The sequence below is a fragment of the Penicillium atrosanguineum genome, assembly GCF_028827265.1.
Source record: "Penicillium atrosanguineum strain IBT 20685 chromosome Unknown utg000003l_segment0_segment0, whole genome shotgun sequence".
Taxonomy (NCBI): domain Eukaryota; kingdom Fungi; phylum Ascomycota; class Eurotiomycetes; order Eurotiales; family Aspergillaceae; genus Penicillium; species Penicillium atrosanguineum.
The window spans coordinates 3,687,560-3,706,557 of record NW_026623135.1 but is presented as its reverse complement, the minus strand read 5'-3'; the positions used below and the strand labels follow the sequence as shown (position 1 = coordinate 3,706,557).

At 52.8% G+C, this 18,998-nt stretch overlaps 7 protein-coding genes across 7 annotated transcripts; 4 read left to right on the top strand and 3 right to left on the bottom strand.

Moving 5' to 3' along the window:
- Nucleotides 1-217: 217 nt before the first annotated feature.
- eaf1 (MYB and HSA domain protein) lies at nt 218-4,852 on the top strand (the record flags this gene model as incomplete). The annotated part of the gene is made up of 3 exons (XM_056884882.1): nt 218-510; nt 590-721; nt 823-4,852. The coding sequence occupies 3 exons, from the start codon at nt 218-220 to the stop codon at nt 4,850-4,852; spliced, it is 4,455 nt and encodes a 1,484-aa protein (XP_056743160.1).
- A 606-nt stretch (nt 4,853-5,458) lies between these two features.
- spp2 (spliceosome ATPase-activating subunit SPP2) lies at nt 5,459-7,042 on the top strand (the record flags this gene model as incomplete). Its single annotated transcript, XM_056884881.1, has 1 exon — nt 5,459-7,042. The coding sequence occupies one exon, from the start codon at nt 5,459-5,461 to the stop codon at nt 7,040-7,042; it is 1,584 nt and encodes a 527-aa protein (XP_056743159.1).
- A 267-nt stretch (nt 7,043-7,309) lies between these two features.
- Nucleotides 7,310-10,345, bottom strand: N7443_004824 (U3 snoRNA-associated protein UTP13; the record flags this gene model as incomplete). Its single annotated transcript, XM_056884880.1, has 3 exons — nt 7,310-10,038; nt 10,092-10,119; nt 10,172-10,345. 3 exons carry the CDS (start codon nt 10,343-10,345, stop codon nt 7,310-7,312), a joined length of 2,931 nt encoding a protein of 976 aa, XP_056743158.1.
- A 245-nt stretch (nt 10,346-10,590) lies between these two features.
- On the top strand, nt 10,591-13,493 carry N7443_004823 (uncharacterized protein; the record flags this gene model as incomplete). The annotated part of the gene is made up of 4 exons (XM_056884879.1): nt 10,591-10,626; nt 10,875-11,231; nt 11,291-11,535; nt 11,594-13,493. 4 exons carry the CDS (start codon nt 10,591-10,593, stop codon nt 13,491-13,493), a joined length of 2,538 nt encoding a protein of 845 aa, XP_056743157.1.
- A 230-nt stretch (nt 13,494-13,723) lies between these two features.
- On the bottom strand, nt 13,724-15,538 carry N7443_004822 (ubiquitin carboxyl-terminal hydrolase family protein; the record flags this gene model as incomplete). The annotated part of the gene is made up of 1 exon (XM_056884878.1): nt 13,724-15,538. The coding sequence occupies one exon, from the start codon at nt 15,536-15,538 to the stop codon at nt 13,724-13,726; it is 1,815 nt and encodes a 604-aa protein (XP_056743156.1).
- Nucleotides 15,539-15,863: 325 nt separating this feature from the next.
- pre1 (proteasome core particle subunit beta 4) lies at nt 15,864-16,668 on the bottom strand (the record flags this gene model as incomplete). The annotated part of the gene is made up of 4 exons (XM_056884877.1): nt 15,864-15,941; nt 15,995-16,118; nt 16,187-16,436; nt 16,497-16,668. Coding segments are annotated over 4 exons (624 nt in total), but the record flags the coding sequence as incomplete, so codon positions are not given.
- A 332-nt stretch (nt 16,669-17,000) lies between these two features.
- N7443_004820 (ribosomal RNA-processing protein RRP9) lies at nt 17,001-18,830 on the top strand (the record flags this gene model as incomplete). The annotated part of the gene is made up of 1 exon (XM_056884876.1): nt 17,001-18,830. The coding sequence occupies one exon, from the start codon at nt 17,001-17,003 to the stop codon at nt 18,828-18,830; it is 1,830 nt and encodes a 609-aa protein (XP_056743154.1).
- Nucleotides 18,831-18,998: the final 168 nt, after the last annotated feature.

Below are 18,998 nucleotides of genomic sequence, written 5' to 3'. Positions count from 1 at the left end.
GATGCAAGCGGCCTTCCCAGTTCCAAGTTGGAATGCGAATGCTTACATGTTCCTTACGTGTTTCACACTTGCCAGTTGAAAGTCCGGCCACGCAGCAGCCAACGCATGGATACAATGTCAGACAGGCCATGGAATCCATGGATAGGCGTAGATACTCCAAAAACACAGCCAGACATTATATAGTCGAATAAATGAAGGTTATCTAGGAATACAAAGAATGCCCACGATCCAGGAGTTGGTAACATTACAGTACGGTACCTTCACCAACTTCTCCCCCCGAACGCTTCCCTTTTTTCCCGTGCCAACCCGTACAGAAAAGTCCTCCCTTCCCTACCCTCCATCGCCTCACGCGCCTTCCACATCTGATTTCATCCCGTATTGCGACTATTACTGTCTGAATGACCTCGGTCAATCCATTCCCTTTTTTCCCGCGTTAATCGGATGCTGTGTTCCCGAGTTAGACCTCATGCTCCGCGACGAGCTTCTCCGGTCTAAGAACGATGAGATCGCGTGAGTATTAATTCGGGAAAACTCGTTTCTGAGTTGTTTTCGGTGAAATATGATGGACAAATCGCTAATTTACGCCCAGAAACTGTTTGTTGTCGCGCAAGCGAAAATTGACCGAGTTGTATTATGCGACCGTGGGTTTTGAGGGCGCGACCGCCGACGCTCATTACCTGCGAAAGGAACAGGCTTTTCTCGAGGCCAACGACCTCTCCAAGTGAGTCTCTACTACCCATTGCTATTTCAAATCCCCTTTATTTCCTTGGAAGCCACTACGCGACATAAATTACGCGATCTCGATGCTCATACCTTGCACAGAGGTCGTTACTACGACGAAGCTACTCTGCCATCGCCAAACCATGCGCGCGCGCGTTCTCCCAGCATAAAGCCTGTCGCATCCGCTATCTCAGATTCCAAGGCCCATCCTGCCGCTGGTATTACGCCGCCACCAACTGTAGATGACAACGCCCCGACCGGAGCCAGTCCGCAGGCGAAGCCCGTCATATCTCCCCTCGGAGTCGCATCATCTGCAGAAGATGCACCGACATCTTCTGTGTCTGTGATTATTCCGGAGGCTTCTCAGGGCGCGGATGCATCGACGCCGACTGCGCAATCCAAGCAAATCGGCGACCAGAAAGCAAGCGCATCAGTGCCACAGATTCCGCTCAGCTCCCAAGTTCGCGATGGAGCAGAAGTCAAGATCTCTCCCGGCGCAGCGAGATCTGCTGCGACGAATGCGACGCCCTCTCTTGAAATCCCTCAATCTCTTCCCCGAAAGAAACACGACTCTCGACCCTCTCTTACTCTAGGCCCTTCAAACATCGAACAAACTCTCTCGCCCGCTTCATCTATCGACCCCTACTCTAATAATACGCCTATTCCCGTCGCAGCTTCACCCGACACAAGCCCCGGCGAGGAAGTGACCGATGTGGATCAAATTGGTCGCTCGAGTCCCAAACAAACCAGATCTGCGCACCCGTGTCCAGGCTTGGTTCCTGCGACTCCCGACGAGCAATTGCGGCTGGAGGAGGCACAGTCTTTGAAGCAAAAGACTGGGGAAAGTGTGGCTAACGCCGGATTACCTTCGTCGAACGAGGTCTTCCAGGAGAGTGTTGGCCCCGGGGCCGATAAGGATGAAATGGAAGTTGACCAAGAGCCTACTGTCGGGGTCATTGAGTCTAAGCTTCCAGATGAGACGGCAAGCTTGTCGCCAACCGAACAATTGTCTGAAGGGGTACGGTCTACCGGCGATTCTTTCGAGACACCTCACAAGAAGCCCGCCACTATCCCATCCACTCTCTCTAGCTCTACGCAACCGGAACGCATGACTACTCGAGTGTCATCCGGGGCCATTCGCCACAAGTCTGTTTCCGAAATTCTCGGGGAGACGCCGAAAGCCTTGACTCACGAGCGAAGCCATGGCGACGAGACACCCGACAGCGTTGCGCGGATGCGCTTCAAGGATCGCAAAGACAGAGAGAAGGAAAGGACCAGGCTCTCGACCGTTGTTTTCCCTAAGCAAACTCCGACGCAGCAAGATAAGGCGGATTCATTGGATCTTATCCACCGGGACTCTAGCGATGCTGTTTCAAAGGTGAACGAGGAACAAGACTATCTGTTCACTCTGTTTTTGAACAGGGCGTATGCTCCTCCTCGGGGTAGCCATCTTAACACCCTCCTCACATCCGCCCACAAGACTTTATCAACCTCAAATCATCTTCTCGAATACCAGGAGCAAATGGACTGCCGTACCTTGCGCCGAATCTATGCACTGCAGAACGCGAACCGCTGGCCACTTCGCCAGATGAAACGATCTATGGAGCCTCCTCGCCAGGGAAGCCACTGGGATGTCCTTGTTGACCATATGAAATGGATGCGAACGGACTTCCGCGAGGAACGAAAATGGAAGATTGCCGCGGCGAAGAGCTGTGCCGATTGGTGCGCAGAGTACGTCAACAGCGATGAGGAGCACAGAGCGCTGCTTCGCATCCACGCGAAGATTCCTACACCAATTATCGCAACTCAAGACATCCTCAAGAGTGCGGCTTCTCCATCCGAGGATACCGGCGACGAGGCTGTTGCCGTGTCTCATCCCACACCAGATCTGGTTCCATCTGCAGAGGAGGAATCAGTCAGCGATGGGTTTAACGAAGAGCCACGCCATGATCTGCGAGATACAGTCGCCCCTGCAGCTATCTTCTCTCTGGGTTCCGACGAGTTCAACTTCTCGATCGAGATGACTCCCGCTGCCGAGAAGTTGCTAGATGAACTTCCACTTTACGAACCAGTTCGCATCGCTCCAGAGGCTCAAACGCCAATATTCAAGCAACCCCCAGATTCTGTTTGGAAAACAGAGCTTCTTCCGGTATCGAAGTTTGCCTCTACCAAAATTACTTTCCACGATGATGAGCGTCCTCGCAAACGAAGCCGATACGATTACTCTCAGTATACTTCGGGCTTGGGCACTCACATCACCGAAATTCCTCCAGAGCAGACTAATGTGGCCCTCTTCCGACCTGAGAACAAGCACATTCGTGACCGCATCCATCCTGGCCATTCGTTCCGGCCGCCAACCGAGCACCCGATGCCGTCGGTTGGGTTCTTCGAATCTCGACAGTCGTCGCAGTGGACCATGGCAGAGGACGATGAACTTCGCCGTTTGGTTAAAGAGTACTCTTATAATTGGTCCCTTATTTCCAGCTGTCTCACTTCACCATCAATATTTACTTCTGGAGCCGAGAGACGGACACCTTGGGAATGCTTTGAACGTTGGGTGGGACTGGAGGGACTCCCGGCAGATATGTCCAAGACGCAGTACTTCCGAGCCTACCACCAGCGACTTGAGACGGCTCAGCGAACCGTGCTAGCTCAACAGCAGGCTGCCCAGCAGCAGCAGCAACAACAGGCCGCTAACAATGGCCAAGTTCAACAGCCTATTCGCCGTCGGACTACGCAGCCTCTGCGTGTGGACCGAAGAAGATCTTCCAGACATCTTGCGATGCTTGATGCCATGCGCAAGCTGGCCAAGAAGCGCGAGACCATGCTGCAAAAGCAACAACATGCTTCTCATCTTGCCTCTTTGAGAAAGGCCAACGAAGCTAACCAGCCCAAGCCTCCTATCTCGTCACCGGCGGAGTTCAGTCGTCTCAAACATGAGCGAGAACAGAAGTTGCAGGAGCGACAAGAGCAATACCGCCAGCAGATGATCGCTCAGCAGCGAGCTAATCTTACCGCTCAGCGTGCTGGTCAGATGCCAAACCAGCAACAATCACAGCAGCAACAGCAAATGATGAATGCTCAGGGCCGAACTCCCAACAACATGCCTCCCAATTCTGCCAACGGTGCTATTTCTAACGGCACACCTAACGGGGTGGCTAATGGTTTGCAGACAGGTGTTGGCGTCAATCAGAACCGCACTCAGCCTATGCAGGGCCTGCCAGCTGGAGCCACGCCTGTCAATGGTCAAATGCAGAATAACGCTTTGGCAATGAAAATCATGCCACAGGGCCAAATGCAACCGGGTCTTGGTGCGAGACCCGCGGTGCCCGTGCAAACCTCACCGGAGAACGATCGGATCGTGCGGGAGGCCACCCGACTGCAGGAGCAGCAGCGTGCTCTGCAATCACGCCAACAAACTCAAGTGCCTCAGCAAGCAGGTCAGCCTCAGCAAGCCCAACAGCAGTTCCACAACCAGCAGTTTGCGCAAGGCTCCCCGAATCTCAATATGCCGAACGGCACCAATAATCCTGCCATGATCGCTGCCATGCAAGCCCAAGGAGGAATGCAAAGCTCATCGTTCCACGGTGGGACACCACAAGGTGTCTCGACTCCGTCGCCCCGCATGGCCCAACCCAACCCTCTCTCGAGCGGTGTTGTTCCAACCATCAGCACCTACCAAAGCCAGATCCAACAGGCCAACCCAAACCTGCCTCTCGAACAGGTGAATAAGATGGCCACGGACCGCCTCAACGCGTATCGACAGCAGCGTAGCATCTCCCAACAAGCGGCTATGAACGCCGCTGCAGGCGGCATGAATAGCGTTCAGGCCAACTACCAGGTCCCGCATGATGGCAACTTCCAGACTCCACCTCAACCTGGCGTGCCAAATGGCAACCCGGCAATGCAGGTTCCTCAGAACCAGGGCTTTTCACCGATGATGCGAGTTCCTCAGGCCAACCAGCAGAGCCGTGTCAGCGTCACCAGCTCGCCAGCCATGAACGGTGCCGTTCCTCAAGCTAGCCGCAGCGCAACACCCCAAACACAACGCAGCGGTAGCGCCCAAGCCGCGGCAATGCAGGGCTCTAGCAAGAGCCCACACCCTCCAGCAGCCCAGACAGCGCGCAGCTAAGGGCCCAGTCCTGCCATTGTCCCGTCTAATACCCTTACTCTTACCTCCTACCTTCTTCTCCTTCTACTGTATATACCCTTTCACTACTCCTTCCTACCTTGATTTATTCTCTCTGCCTTTCTCTTTCTGTCGGTGGTTCGGGGTGGTGGCGCAACTTGCTTTTAACCTTATTTCCCCTCGACGCTTTTGCCTGTCGAGTTTTTTTACACCCCTCCGAACCAGCTACCGAGTTCATTAACTAAATGGACCAGATAAAGCGCTGGCTACGTTCTTACCAGCGCTGCGAACTTATTGATTTGAGCATGTATTTTTTTTTCATGGGATTGGCGAAAACTTCTGGTTCGGTGCAACCCGGGAAATTAACGAACATGAAATGTATGATTAGTTTCGAATTTGGGTCTTTTTCCAATCATTCTCTCGTTGTAGAGCTCACTGGTAAAATATGATGTAAATGCCTAATCTGTACATCTTTGACTTGATGTATCTTAGGGCTCAGGATGTGCACGTCCCTTCCGCTTTTGCCACCGCCTTGGAGCTCTCTTGTCAAATCTTCGACATCTCGTTGCCCCAAAACATCTTTCACTCTCCAAATCTCCTGCTGTCGCGATGTCCTCATCGCAGGCCCCGGGTGACCGCAACGGTGGCGGTCAACCATCTGCAAAAGTGTTTTCCCTATCATCTAGTTCAAACGGACGTGCCAAGAAAACCGCCTTCAACCTTCAGTCGAGTCGCGGGCGACCTGGCGCAAACAAGAGTCATGCTCTTCCCCGCCGTCCACACCACCTTGGTCATGGTGGTGAGTCTTCAGATGAAGAGGAGAGCGCCCCCGCTCACAAGGAAGTCGCCGGCTTCGATACACTCACTGGTGAAGCAATTACCGCGGACGGAAAGGCTATTAACGATGCGAACGAGCCACTGGTTATTCCGGTCACGAGCAAAAATAACTGGCGCGATAGGGCTGGTACGAATTCGAAGAAAAGCAAGAAGAATCTACTCCCAGCTGAGGTCCAGGCTTTACAAGAAGCCCAACGAACTGGACAGGCACCTCCTGGCGGTGCGGTTGAGACGGAGGGCCCGAGTATGGCTTACGGCCTCAGCTTCGTTGATAAGCCTGCGGATCAAGAGACAACCGCTACGGCGGACGAAGACCGGCCCATGCCGGATGCAAAACCGGCAGGAGAGACCAAGCCTCTCACGGACGACCAGCTTGCTATGCAGGCATTGATCAGCGAGAGCAAAGGTGAGGTGGAGCGGAGGTCAGATCTTGTTATTGAGGCATCTATGTCTCGAGATGACGAGGACGAAGCGCCTGGCCGATACGATGAGACAAGCTCTTTCCGAACAGACGTGCTATCTCGGCCCGAACCCGCTACCTTAGACCAATATAATGCCATTCCAGTCGAAGAATTCGGAGCTGCGCTTCTCCGTGGAATGGGCTGGAAAGACGGGCAATCCATCGGGCGGGGCAATTATGGGTCGGCTGCCAAAGCGGACGGTAACAAGCCTCGTGTTCCAGAGAGACGCCCTGGCTTCCTGGGTATTGGAGCCAAGGACTCAACAGATGGAAAGGGCGCCGAAGCCGAGTTCGGTGCGTGGGGAAAAGCAGCCATGCGCAAGGCGTCTAGGAAGGCGGGCGAGGAGAATGGGAACGGAAACACTGAGGGTGTGTATATGCCAATCACCATGCAAAACAAGAAAACGGGCGAGCACATTACAGAGGCAGAGCTCGAAGAATTGAAGAAAGCGTCGAAGTCCGAGCCCGCCAAGGACGACTGGCGCGAACGCCGGGATCACAACTTGGAGAAGAGTGGACGCGATAGTGATCGAGATCGAGACTACCGTAAGCGTGACTACGACGATGATCGCTCTGACCGGAGGACTGGATCTTCAAGGAGAGACCGAAGCTCATCTGCCAGTCGCCATTCCTCCAGGCGCTCGCGCTACGACGATGATGACCGTCGCAAAGATGATCGGTCATATCGTGATCGTGACCGTGAACGCGACCGCGACAGAGATCGACGACGGGATCGCGATGATGATAAAGTTTCTCGCCGGGACAGGGATCGTGATGGTGATCGACGACACCGTGACGATAAGTACAGCAGCTCCAGGCACACGTCTCATTCGTCTCGGAACGACCGAGACCGAGATCGTGACCGCGATTCTCGTCGAAGCCGGAGGGACGATTAAATAATGAATATTAGGCGGATTTCTATGCATCGCATGCATCGACCATGGAAATGGGAGTTGTCTCCGCAAATGTATACTTCAGCCTACAAAGATGGCATCTAGCCTACTACTCCAAAAATAGAGATACCCTGAATACTACAGCTCAGACTGAAATCAAGTGACATAACAGTTCAATTCTATGAGAAAGTAGATGCTTTTATCCTTTCCCACTAGCCCGATATACTCCAAGACAAAGCGCCGTCAATATACACAAGATGCAATGCAGACTTAAGTCTCCAACATAATCACATCCTTCTCGTGCTCCGGCACCTCCCCATTGCCCTTAGCCTCATCCAGATTCATCAGGCCAAGTCCACCAAGACCTACACCACCGTCCATCTCACCAAGCACCCACTCCACGAGGTAACTATCATCCGACAGCTCCTCGACACGGCGGTAATGGCGCTCCGTGTACGAAGCGAGAGCTTGAAGAATATCCTTCAGACCAGCTGCCGCACGACCGTCCTTACCGCGAACAGACTGGGTAGCCAGTTCGACGAAGGTCGAGGCAGGGTAAGACCGGAAAAGAGCAAAGAGGACACGCTGGGCCACGCGGGAGGTACGCGCGTTGGTGTTCCAGTCACGCAGACGGAGCAACAGAGTGCGCAGGTTCGTAGAGTCGAGAGACTGCAGCACCTCGTCAATAGATGGGTTACCAGTCAGACTGCCAGATGCACGCTCACGCTCCTCAGCTGGCAGAGTAGGGTCATCAGCTGCGTCAATGGCAGATGTGAAGAGGGAGAGAAGACGACCGGGGTGGTTGAGCTGAAGGGCCAGGGTGATGGCTTCGCGGTAGGCGCCTGCGCGGATGTAGTTCTGCAGCTGCTGGTCTTGCTCGACGCGCTCGGAGGTGGCATGTACGGCGGCCGTGTAGGTGGCGGAGGTGGTGTCGGTCCAGAAGGTCACAGTAGAGTCGGAGGAGCCACTGGCCAGGGCGTAGGGGGTTGAGTTGAATTTAGAGGATGTGGGCTTCACGTCGGAACGTGAACCGGAGGGAGTCGGACTGGCTAGAGACCAGACTCGGTCGGTGTGATTGTCGAGGGTAGTCTCGAGCTCGCCGGTATATGGGCTCCAGATCTTGACCAGTCCGTCTGCGGCTGCGGAAGCGATGAGAGGTCTTGTCTGCTCGACGTTCTTGCCGGTAGGGACATCCTCATCGTCCGAGTCATCATCGTCGTTCTTGGCCTTGGAGACCTGGGGAGGAGGAAGCCAGATCACCTTTAGGACACTGTTTGTGTGGCCCTCAAAAGTGAGAAGACAACTGTAGTCGGACAAACTCCAGACCTTGATGGTCTTGTCACCAGAACCGGTTGCAATGAGGCCTCGGCTGGTGCTAGTTCCGGCGTCGGAGTTGATGATGGGCGTATTTTGAGGCGCAAATCGCACACCCCAAACACCACGCTTGTGACCACGAAGAACGCCAATTGCGGATCCGTCCTCAGCATCGAAGATCTTCACAGTCTTATCCTGGGAAGCGGACGCAAAGAGGGAGGACGTTCCATCAACATCAAGCGAGTTGATATCTTTCTCATGAGCACGTCGTGTGTAGACTGCCTTAGTGTTGTGCGGCTTGCCGCCAGTAAGCGGACCCAGCTTGCCAATATCCCAGCGCTTCACAGTCTTATCCTGAGAGCCTGTAATAAGGAACGGAGGTGGGTGGTTGACCGGGTCTTTATAAGCTGCACTGTCAACGGGAGGCGGAGTCCGCGGCAGAGCAATCGCTCCCAATGACTCGGCATGACCGGTCAGGGTTGCAAAGCAAGTATAAGAATTGTTCTTGGGGTCAATGCGCCAGAGAATGGCCTTGTTGTCCTTGCCACCCGTAACAAGCCAGTGCCCGGACCAGTCCACGTCAAGGCAGATAATGATATCGTCGTGAGCCTCGAGATGGGCGATGTCAGCCCCAAAGAATTCCTCGCCTTGAACTGAGGGTCGATCTTCTGAAGGGGCAACAGAGACAATTCGAATGCCCTCGGTGTTGGTAGCCAACGCCAACATTGACCGATCACCACCAACGTAAGCCAGATCAATGAACTCGTCATCATTTCCGGAGATGCGGCGTGTGATGGTCAATGGCTCCAGCGTCGAGCCAGGCTTGTAATCCGACAAAGACTCGACCGAGTGAAGTCTGATAGTCTGGTCTGCGTGCACAGTCATGATGAAGGGCAGACCGGGTGAGTACTGAATAGCCACAATGGTCTCAAAGTCCTCTCCTGCTTCTTGGTCCTCTGTGATCTCGCTGCCGCGGTTGACATCAAAAGCGCGCAACTTGCCATTCTCTCCACCAACCACGCAAACTCCGCTATCAAGAATGAAGGATGCAGCCTCCACACTCTCAAGCACGGGAATAATTCTCCTAGTTTTCCAGGTACGAGCGTCCCAAACAATAATAGTTTTGTCTCTGGAGGCAGAGAGAAGTGCGTTCTCGGTCGGGGAGAATGACAAACTGCGCACGAGCGAAACGTGCGAGTCGAGCGACGCAATGGACTTCCTCTTGTGCAAATCATACACGCGAACTTTGCCCTCTTCACTACCACTGGCCAGTCGGAAGCCTGCTGTAGAGTCCGTAGCATGCAAAGCAGCCTCGTCCATCTCTTCGTCATCGTCTCCGGATGCCTTGCGCTTAGACTTCTTCTTGGACGAAGACTTTGCGTCGCTCTCCGTAGCGGAAACCTCGAAAAAGCAGAGCGCGGAGATGACACCACGGTCGTGGAAAGTGTGCGTCACATAGCCTCCACGGATATCCCAGACCTTGATGGCACCGTCAGCACCACCTGTGGCCAGAAGGGTGCTGGTCTGATCAATTGCGGTTGTCACGACAGGCGCAGTGTGGGGCTTGAGGGACCGGACAAGCTTCGCATCGATGACCTTGGAAGTTTCGTCGAACGGAGACAGAGAGTAAATGCGCATGGACATAGAGCGAGAGCAGACAACGGCGTGCGAAGCGGATGGCGTAACTAAAGAAAATGTGAGTATTGGGTCTCATGAGCGCTGTGAAAAGTTGACGTACTCGCCAAGCTCGTAATAATTTCTCCATCCTATCAAACTTATCAGTATAGGCTCTGCGACAGCATTGAACATTCAACTCACTCCTTCGAGACTGGCAAGCTGATCACCAGTCTCCAAATCGACGATCAGAGCGTCTTCGCCCACGCAGGTCAGCAAGATGCGGCCGCTGGCATTCAGTGCCGTGCTACCACCAGTGTAGATGGGGCGGAGCGTGCGAGACGCCTCGAAGGTAGTTTTAACAATTGCCTTCGACATTATGTGAATCGCAGCCCTTTGCGACAGCAGAAGTTTAGAGCCCGAGCTTTTCGCGGGCAACTTTTTTCGGTCATTTGCACTGTTTGCACCGATAAGATAAGCTCACCTAGCCGCGACGCCTCACCTTCTACTTTCTACTTTCTTTCTTCGTCTTCCATATTTATATCGGTCCGATGAACAACTTGATTGTCTAATATTCACGCTCATTTACCGAGTGATGAGTCTTGATCTCATATTTACACACGATGGGCCGACAGGCTTATTTAAACCGGCTCGCTTTGGTAAGCCTCCTTTCGCTGTTCGCTAGTCTTCATTCCTAGTCGCGCCAGGTTCATGTCCATTTTTCCTATGGGATGATAGCGACTTGATCAGCTTGTCCTTACGACGGCCCGTCCAACAAGCTGGTGGAAGTCTCCTCGCATGATGTGGACCAGCGCTGTTTAGCTAGAATGGACAAGTCTGTCTAACATAATAGCATATTGCTTTGATTTCTTGATCTTCGTGATAGCCAATACTAACTGATTACAAGGGCCGGTCACCTTATGAGCCACCTGAGATTGCCGCAGTGGATCCTTCGAACCCGGTACGAAGGGTGTCCAACATTCATTCCGATAGTCACATGCAGCAGTACGATGCTCGGGGTCATCCAGTCAATCCAGAATCAAAAGCCCTGGGGCGGGAGCTTCGCAGAGCAAAAAATGACATCCTCTCTACGATGGGAGTTGTTGTCAGCGGCGAGGACAGGAACGCTAGCTCTTCCAGAGAACAGGAGAAGATTAACCAAATTGCCACTGAGAACGACTTCGGCCTGGTTATCACCACGGTGGATCAACTTTGCGTATTCCTGGGTACCTGGTGGTCCTCATCTCTCACCGGGCGAATTCAGGTATGGTTACATCTAGAAACTTTGCTTTTCGTGCTAATATGGAGATGCTTGTCCTACAGGCTTACCGACACTATACGCATGCTGCTTTGCTTGAAGTAATCCGCTCCGAGCGTGGAGCGACTGGAGTACTCGGATTCTACTTAGCTGGCATCCCTGCATGGGCAGTGTCTAGTGGCTTGGCCATCATTCGGGACAACCCACTGAAGCGGGTTTTTATCACGGCACGCGATTACTTCGCGGATATCACCGGCAGTGGAAGTCTCTCGCTCGGAGTTAGATCTCTTTTCGGGCTCACGTATTATGTGTAAGCTTCTTCATTTTGTTTCTTTGCTATGTCCCTATCATGCTAACGATAGTTATAGGGCAAGAAGCTCAGTCCTTCTTTTGTCGGTGGAAGCCTACATGTACTCTCTGCTCCAGTCTCTTTCTCTTGTGCCTTCAAATGCTATTCCTAGCCTTCGCATCCTTGTGCCATTTGGCAAAGAATCTCTGGTTCAATTACCCCCTGTTCCTACCGAGCTATCTATACCGTCGGTTGGTGGGTTCTTTCTACGCCTGATGGCATCCCCAGGAGTTTTGACCTTCCTATTTGCCTTTTACTTGCGACCGGAGCTTGAAGAGCGCATTTACAGACTTATTCGTCGCCAGCTGCCGAAGCCTACTGTTGTCGACGAGCTTTCAATTCGAGTCGCATACGAAGAGAATCTTATCGACTGGGTGGTCCCCACTCTGGGACGCAGATCCGCAGAGGAAATGCGCCGCGTTAAGCTCACATTATTTGAGGATATCAAGTACGAACTGAGGTCTTTCCAAGGATGGCTGTTCTCTTTTTTCGGTCTTTTGTCAAAACCAAAGGTTGACACAAAAACCAAGGATGGAAATCAATTGGAGAGAATAGAAACGCTTCGACACTCAATTGAATCGTTACAAAACGAGCTTGAAGAAGTTCAACTTCGTAACCTTCCTCTTGACGAGGAACCGGAGGATCGGTTTGCAAGGCGTCTGGGGTCATTCTCCCGTACAAACACGGGTGAAATTGGACGGCCTGATCTGCCAATTGTTGCAGGACCTACCCACATGACCGAGGCGGAGCTGGCCCTGGGTATGCACCAGGTACTCACCAATGAAAATCGGATGTCCCAATCGCCGGGAGAAATGAGTAACGATTTCTTCTCTGAAATGGCAACACTGGGTCGAACAAGTGCCAACTCGAACACCACAGCTTCACAGAGTCAATTGAGCCACACACCAGGCGGGGAGGATACAACAGCAGATCGACAAAACTCTCGCTCAAACACACTGTTTTCTCGCCCGTCATCACCGGAGACTTCTCCCCCAACTTCACCTCGTGTTCGAGCCTCTTTGATTCACCAAAGTTCCGATATAATCACGATGCAGCTGGAGCTTTTGGGCAACCGAAGCCACAGCGTCCAAGGCCAGGGGATTGCCTCAAACCTACTGCCCAGAACGAGCCGAAATGGCTCTAGCTTGCGGCCTTCGGCCCTACCTGACCGCAGATCGATTGCCGAGTTCCTCGAGGCATTGATTTTGAGCCAGGCTGCCCAACAAGGGATTACGGCAGATCAAGATGGCGATTCAAATGTAACTGCAGGAGCGAGCTATACAACAGCTCAAGACCTCCCTATGAATGACGAAGAGTCTCAAAACTCGATAGAAGAGGCCATTGCAGTTAGCCATCCCATCCCGCCTCCCCAACAAGAAGGGCCAACCTTGAACGTCCCCAACATTCTTCCAGATGGTGTCGAGGAACCGAACGACGAGGGGCCAGACAGTCAATTGCCATTGGCTGTGGGAGCAGCCCAGGGTGCAAATATTCCAGTAGACCCCGCCCTCGGACTCCCGAATTTCGCTTCTCGCCTCCCTGGGCAACCTGGCATTAACCAGACCATGATCGCTCACCGGGTTACTCTTCTCTCTGCGCACCCAGTGGATTCGCTGGCATCACACCTTGCTGCTATTATCAGCACTATAATTCTTTCTCCCTTGGAATCGCTTACCCTGCGCTCTCTGGCCCACTCTTACCTTTCCACACACCCTTCATCTACAACTCGACTTTCAGATCTTTATTCCATGGATATCTGGTTTGGTGGAGGCTCTTGGTCTGATAGACTTGCATATACTGGGAGACTATTTCTTATGAGAGGCATGCAGGCCGCGCTAAGGGCAGGCGTCTGGGGATTCCTGGTTGGCTCCACGATGAGGATTGGGCGAAAGTTCTGTGGCTGGGGGAGTCTGAAGTGATCAAGCCAAATGTCTTCTCATATAATGTAGCGCTTTTCATGCATTGACAATCATTTATCTTACGTCCTGCTGAAAATGTAGCGTGAAGTCGTCATGTTTTTAGTAATACACCAGATCTGCCATTAACACAGATGCCCGGGTTCTGCCCCGAGGACAATCAAGAAACCCCCAATATACGAACAAAAGATCCCCAAGCCAAACTACCCTTATTCGATCCATGGTTTTTCAGTTTACTTCGCACGGCCCTTTCCTTTCTGTCCAGGAGCCTTGCGCCGCTCCCAGACCATCAAGTAGCCCTCGCGTGTGAACAGAGTCTCACTCTCGGCGCGCTTGACGAACAGATCTTGAATCTCGAGCCACTCAGAGTGCTCTGCAGCACCACCTTGGTGGCGAGAATTTTCAGCGGAGACGGCCTTGTCGTGAAGCTGGACAAGCCAGGAGACCTTCTCGCTGCCTCCACCGGCCCCAGAAGAGGATCCTGCGGCTCCGGAAGCGGCGTTGACACCCTTGTCAGCTGCGTCTTCGGTGGCACCTGGTGCCGCGATACTGGGGTCGAGAATGATGTTGGCAACGAGATCGTACATAATTGGTTCGCCTGGAGGCCAAACCTCTGGGTTGGGCTCAACGTATGGTGACATGTCGAGGCCACGAGGGGAGGGGAAGGTGACAATTGTTGGGTTGCGCTCGGAAACAAAGCGGTTCTTGCTGAATCGCTTGATGTGGAAAAATAGGAAAGGCGGGAGAGGATGGAGGAGGCGGTGTCGGACACGATGCGCCATCTTTTCAGAGGCTGTGAGGCCGTTGTATTTGTTGAGGAGGGTAGTCAACGGGACCTGAGGGATGATGGATTCGCGATTTGCGGATTGGAACAGGGGGGTTGGAGGTAGATCCAGTGTGAGGATCATGAATGGCGTGACATTGCTTTTGATATCTCCAGATTCCGTGAAGACCAGACGGGCGTTTTGGGTATCGGAGTGCGCGGTAATGGCCTGGGATTCGATCTTGACGCGGCCCTGGAATGTAGCATGAATGACACTCGTCGGTGTTTTTGATGGTTTCTTGGAGCCTCCCAGTGAGAGGTGAAGGGTGTTCAGAAACCAGGAAAGGAAATCCACGGGATCTGATTGTTCGCTGAGTGTGAAGCGCTTCGAGGATCGTAGAGCGACTTCCTGCAGCAATTCATGCGGAGATACATGGGACCGGAATGCCTTTGGGTTCCATAGCTTGCGCACAAAAGTTCTGAATCGAAGAACGAGCTCTGGGGTGCCTGGTGTTGGAAATTCGTGGAGAAGGAAGAAGTTCCGGATAGGATGGACATGAGCCAGAAGTTGAATGACACAATTAAAGTAGTCGTTTTTCTTGATCTGATTCATTCCCACAAATCCTGGTCTGTACCGTGACCCCGAAAGATCCCAAGCGTCGTGCACCTCTCTGTCGAGTTTCACCACCGCATCCTTGGTGAAATGGGGATCCACCACATATTTGATATCATCCAAGCTCTGATTCTTGACTTCATAGCCTTCAGGCAAGACATAAACCTTCTTCAAAGCAATATTGATGAAGACGTGATGTCCAACTTCAAGCGCGTGAAAATACGCATGCGACTTGGGGCCGCGTCCCTGGAAATATTTGCCGCAAACCAGACAAGCGTAAACGTTGATATTTGACAGACTGATAGAACACAGCTTCTCGAAATCGAAATCTAGCACACTGCGGTTGATGGTGTCGAGATAGAGGTCGCCATAACCTTCCATGGGCTGGGTTTGTCGCTTGGGCGCGCTGAGGGCGGAGACCTCTTCATCAATATCCGAGGACTCTGGCATATCTTGCGCCCCCTCCTGCAGCTCTTCTCCTTCCATGTCGGCGGCTGCTAATATATCGAGGCCATTGCGCTCGTCCTGCTCGAGCTCCTGGCCGCTGGTTCGTTGCGCGGGCGCGCTGTTGTGAAGATTGGCCTCGGTATCATTCTCCACGCGCACTTTTTTCGAGGCTGGCGACCCGGGAAAGTTCTGTTCCAAGGGCAGCTCTGCGTGTCTCTTTGACATTGCGACGGTCCAGAGGTGTGTTGGTGGCAAGTGAATGATACGTCGAAGATCTCTAGTTCCGCGAGCTTGGGAAGACGGATGCAAACGTGACAAACATCAGGGTTGCGCACCGCGTCAGTTCAAACAGCCCGATCGGTTCGGTTGTTTCAATGCTTCACTTCTATATAGATTTAGGTAATTTTACGGCTAATAAGGAGGTCTATAATTCCCATCCTGCTACTAAAGATTGTACCCATTATGCCACCTATGTGTAGGTTATTCCGTAATCAAATTTAATTCAAACGTCATAGGATATGATACAACAAACACCTTGGCATGTCGTCCATTAAGCACTCCGCGCAACACGATCGTTATCGAAAGGGATCTCCTTAACACCATCCTTCGTCACTACCTTCACCAAGACCTGTATAGAGTGGTTAGTGAAGCACTAATAAGAGAAAGAAAAGTAAAACGTACACCCTTGTAGTCAATAGGTAGCCGGCGCTTAAGCTCATCTGTGCACATCTCGAGGAGCTTCATGCCTTCTTCGAGAGAGATGTTGGGGTTGTGGTGCTTGTCGAGGAGGGAAAGACAGTAGTATCTATAAACATTAGGACTTATGGTTCTGAAGCTCAACTCGACTCGATATCCGAAAAGGTCAAGACGTACTGGGCATAGCCATGGGCGGCGTATGGTACAGGTGCCAGCGAGGCGAGATAGTCCACCCAGTACAGGCTGGGCTCCTCAGTGACGGGATCCAGACCTCCCAACAACAGGTTGACGGTGTACGGGCTTCGTGATCGCAAGCTGCGTGCCAGCTCTCCTCGGACGAAGTTGGAAACGGCGGCGGGGCTGAGTTCGGTATCGTTGCGCATCGAGTACAATTTGATGTTGGCTTGGATGAATTCCGCGAATTGCACTAGAAACCAACGATCGTCAGAGTCTGGTAAAGTTCCGTTGTAAATCACGAGCTACTCACCGGTATCTCCAGCCTCTCCGGAGAAAGCCATGAGCGTGTGGGGGTTCAGTTGCCGTGTCTTGTCATCCTCGGCCTTAATGATGGTCGGGCCTCGCATTACGGCCTTTGATGCGGCCATAATGACGAAGTCTTTGCCAGTGATACCCAAGAGAACCTCCCTGGCAAGCACGGACTGTCAGCTGCGTTCCATTGGATTGGCGAACAATAGGTACCAGGGACTTACATATTTGCGATGAGTGGGAAACAAGCGTAAAACGAAAAGGTGAGGTTCAAAAAGGGCGATGAAGGAAAGATGTGGTTGAATGATGACCGCGCGGCGAGCTTGAAGCCTGGAGCTCTCAGCTACCTTGGTGACTAAGCCGCCGCCGAGCAGCGCTTTTTCCCCGAAAAAAAAAGTTGATCCGCGCAGACTCGACTTCTACGAACCTCACTTTCCTGCCCGGGGCTTTTTACCCGCAAATATTGACAGGGACATATATTGGAAATCGTCTCCTGAAGATCGCCATGTCTTCTTTTTTCACTGTCCCCGCTTCCCAGCGCAAGCGCAAGAGAGACGACCGCGCCGCAGCACCAGGATCTAAGAAACGGGGTGTCGATGCCCAGAACGAAGGCGCTGGAGGTCGACGAGCCAGGGAAAGAGAGGAATCAATCTCTGGAAGTGACCTGGACGAAGGTGACGAAATTGCGTCCGCACAATCGGGCGAAGAATCCGATTCCGACTCGGACGATGGCGAGACGGCCGCAGACCGACGATTGAAACTCGCTGAACGCTACTTGGGCAACGTCCGGGATGAAGTTGACGAAGTTGGATTCGACGCAGCAGACATTGATCGAGATCTGATTGCGGAGAGGCTGAAGGAGGATGTCGATGAATTCAAAGGCAGAGTGTTTCGCCTACTTGGCTCAAAACTATCGTTTCCCACCGCTTCTCACTCTTTCTTCCGCTCCGACACGCAGTCTACCACTTCTATCGCCGTTTATGCGCCGTATGTCTACACCGTTAGCAAAGACAAGACCTTGATCAAGTGGGAGTTGGCGACTCCAGCCGAACCGAAACCTGCCGACCCGAATTCAAAGCGGCCTCCTCGTCCCCAACGCAAGACTCCTAAGCGAGTCAGATACTTCCGTGGTACTCGCAAAATTAATGGCGAGGTGCAAGGACACACAGGGAATATCCTGTGTGTTGCGGTCTCTCCCTCCGGAAAGTTCGTTGCAACTGGTGGAAGCGATAACAAGCTGGTAATTTGGGATGCTGAGACTCTTACACCGACCAAGACTTTCACGCAGCATCGTGATTCCGTCGCTTCTTTGGCTTTCGCCCGTCACATCTCGACCATGAGCTCCGGAGAACAATTGTTCTCGGGCAGTTATGACCGCACAATAAAGACCTGGTCTATCTCCTCAGCCGGTCATGCATATGTCGAGACATTGTTCGGACACCAAGATCACGTCACTGGTGTTGCTGCCATGACTATTGATCAGTGTGTCAGTGTTGGAGCTCGTGACCGAACTGCACGTTTATGGAAGGTCGTTGATGAGTCTCAGCTCGTGTTCCGAGGCGGTGCCTCCAAGAACGCGCCTTACCGTGAGAGCAATATCGACTGCATTGCACCGCTCCCGCCTTCTCACTTTGTGACTGGCTCTGACTCCGGCTCTATTTCGCTCTGGTCAATGCACAAGAAGAAGCCTCTTTATACGATTGCTCTCGCACATGGCGTGGACCCCATTCCTCCTCTGGATGAGCTATCGCCTGAGACCGACCCAGAGGTTGCGGCCCACAACACCCGGCACATGCGGCCCACAGCTCGCTGGATCACAGCGCTGACCACTCTCCCGGGTACTGATATTGTCCTGAGTGGTAGTTGGGATGGCTGGGTCCGTGCGTGGCGCATTTCGGATGACAAGAAGACCATTATTTCCCTGGGACCTATTGGTGCTGGTCAACCGATTGTCGACACCCCTTCACAACAGCTCAGCCATTCTCTTGCGCAAGACGGCACCCCCAATGGTGATGATATGGAAGTTGAGGCCACACCAGCACAAAAGGCCGACCTACAGCCATTACTCAAGGGTGTCATCAACGGTATCGCCGTTCTTGAGCGCCGTCCCGAGGGTGCATCGTCGGGCCAGAAATCATCCAAATCTCAGCCTCAAACAGAGCCCGAGGTACGGGGTCTGTGCATTGTCGCTGCAATTGGCAAGGAGCATCGGTTGGGCCGGTGGAAGTGCTATGCCAACAATTACCATGAGGGAGATGCTCCTCAAGGTCGCAACGGTGCCGTTGTGTTTGAGGTTCCTTTTGCCTCTAAGGAAGTCGTCGAGGCTGATGTATAAAAGTTTCCATTTTACCGTCAGCCTTGGGTAAACTCCTGCAATCGGACTGTACGGGGTTGGAGGATAAAAATAGGAGCGTTATTCGGAGTGTGGTGTCCTGGAGTCGGGATTTGCATGTATTTTATCATCTTGCATACATATTGATCTCTTCATAGGAGATATTACATG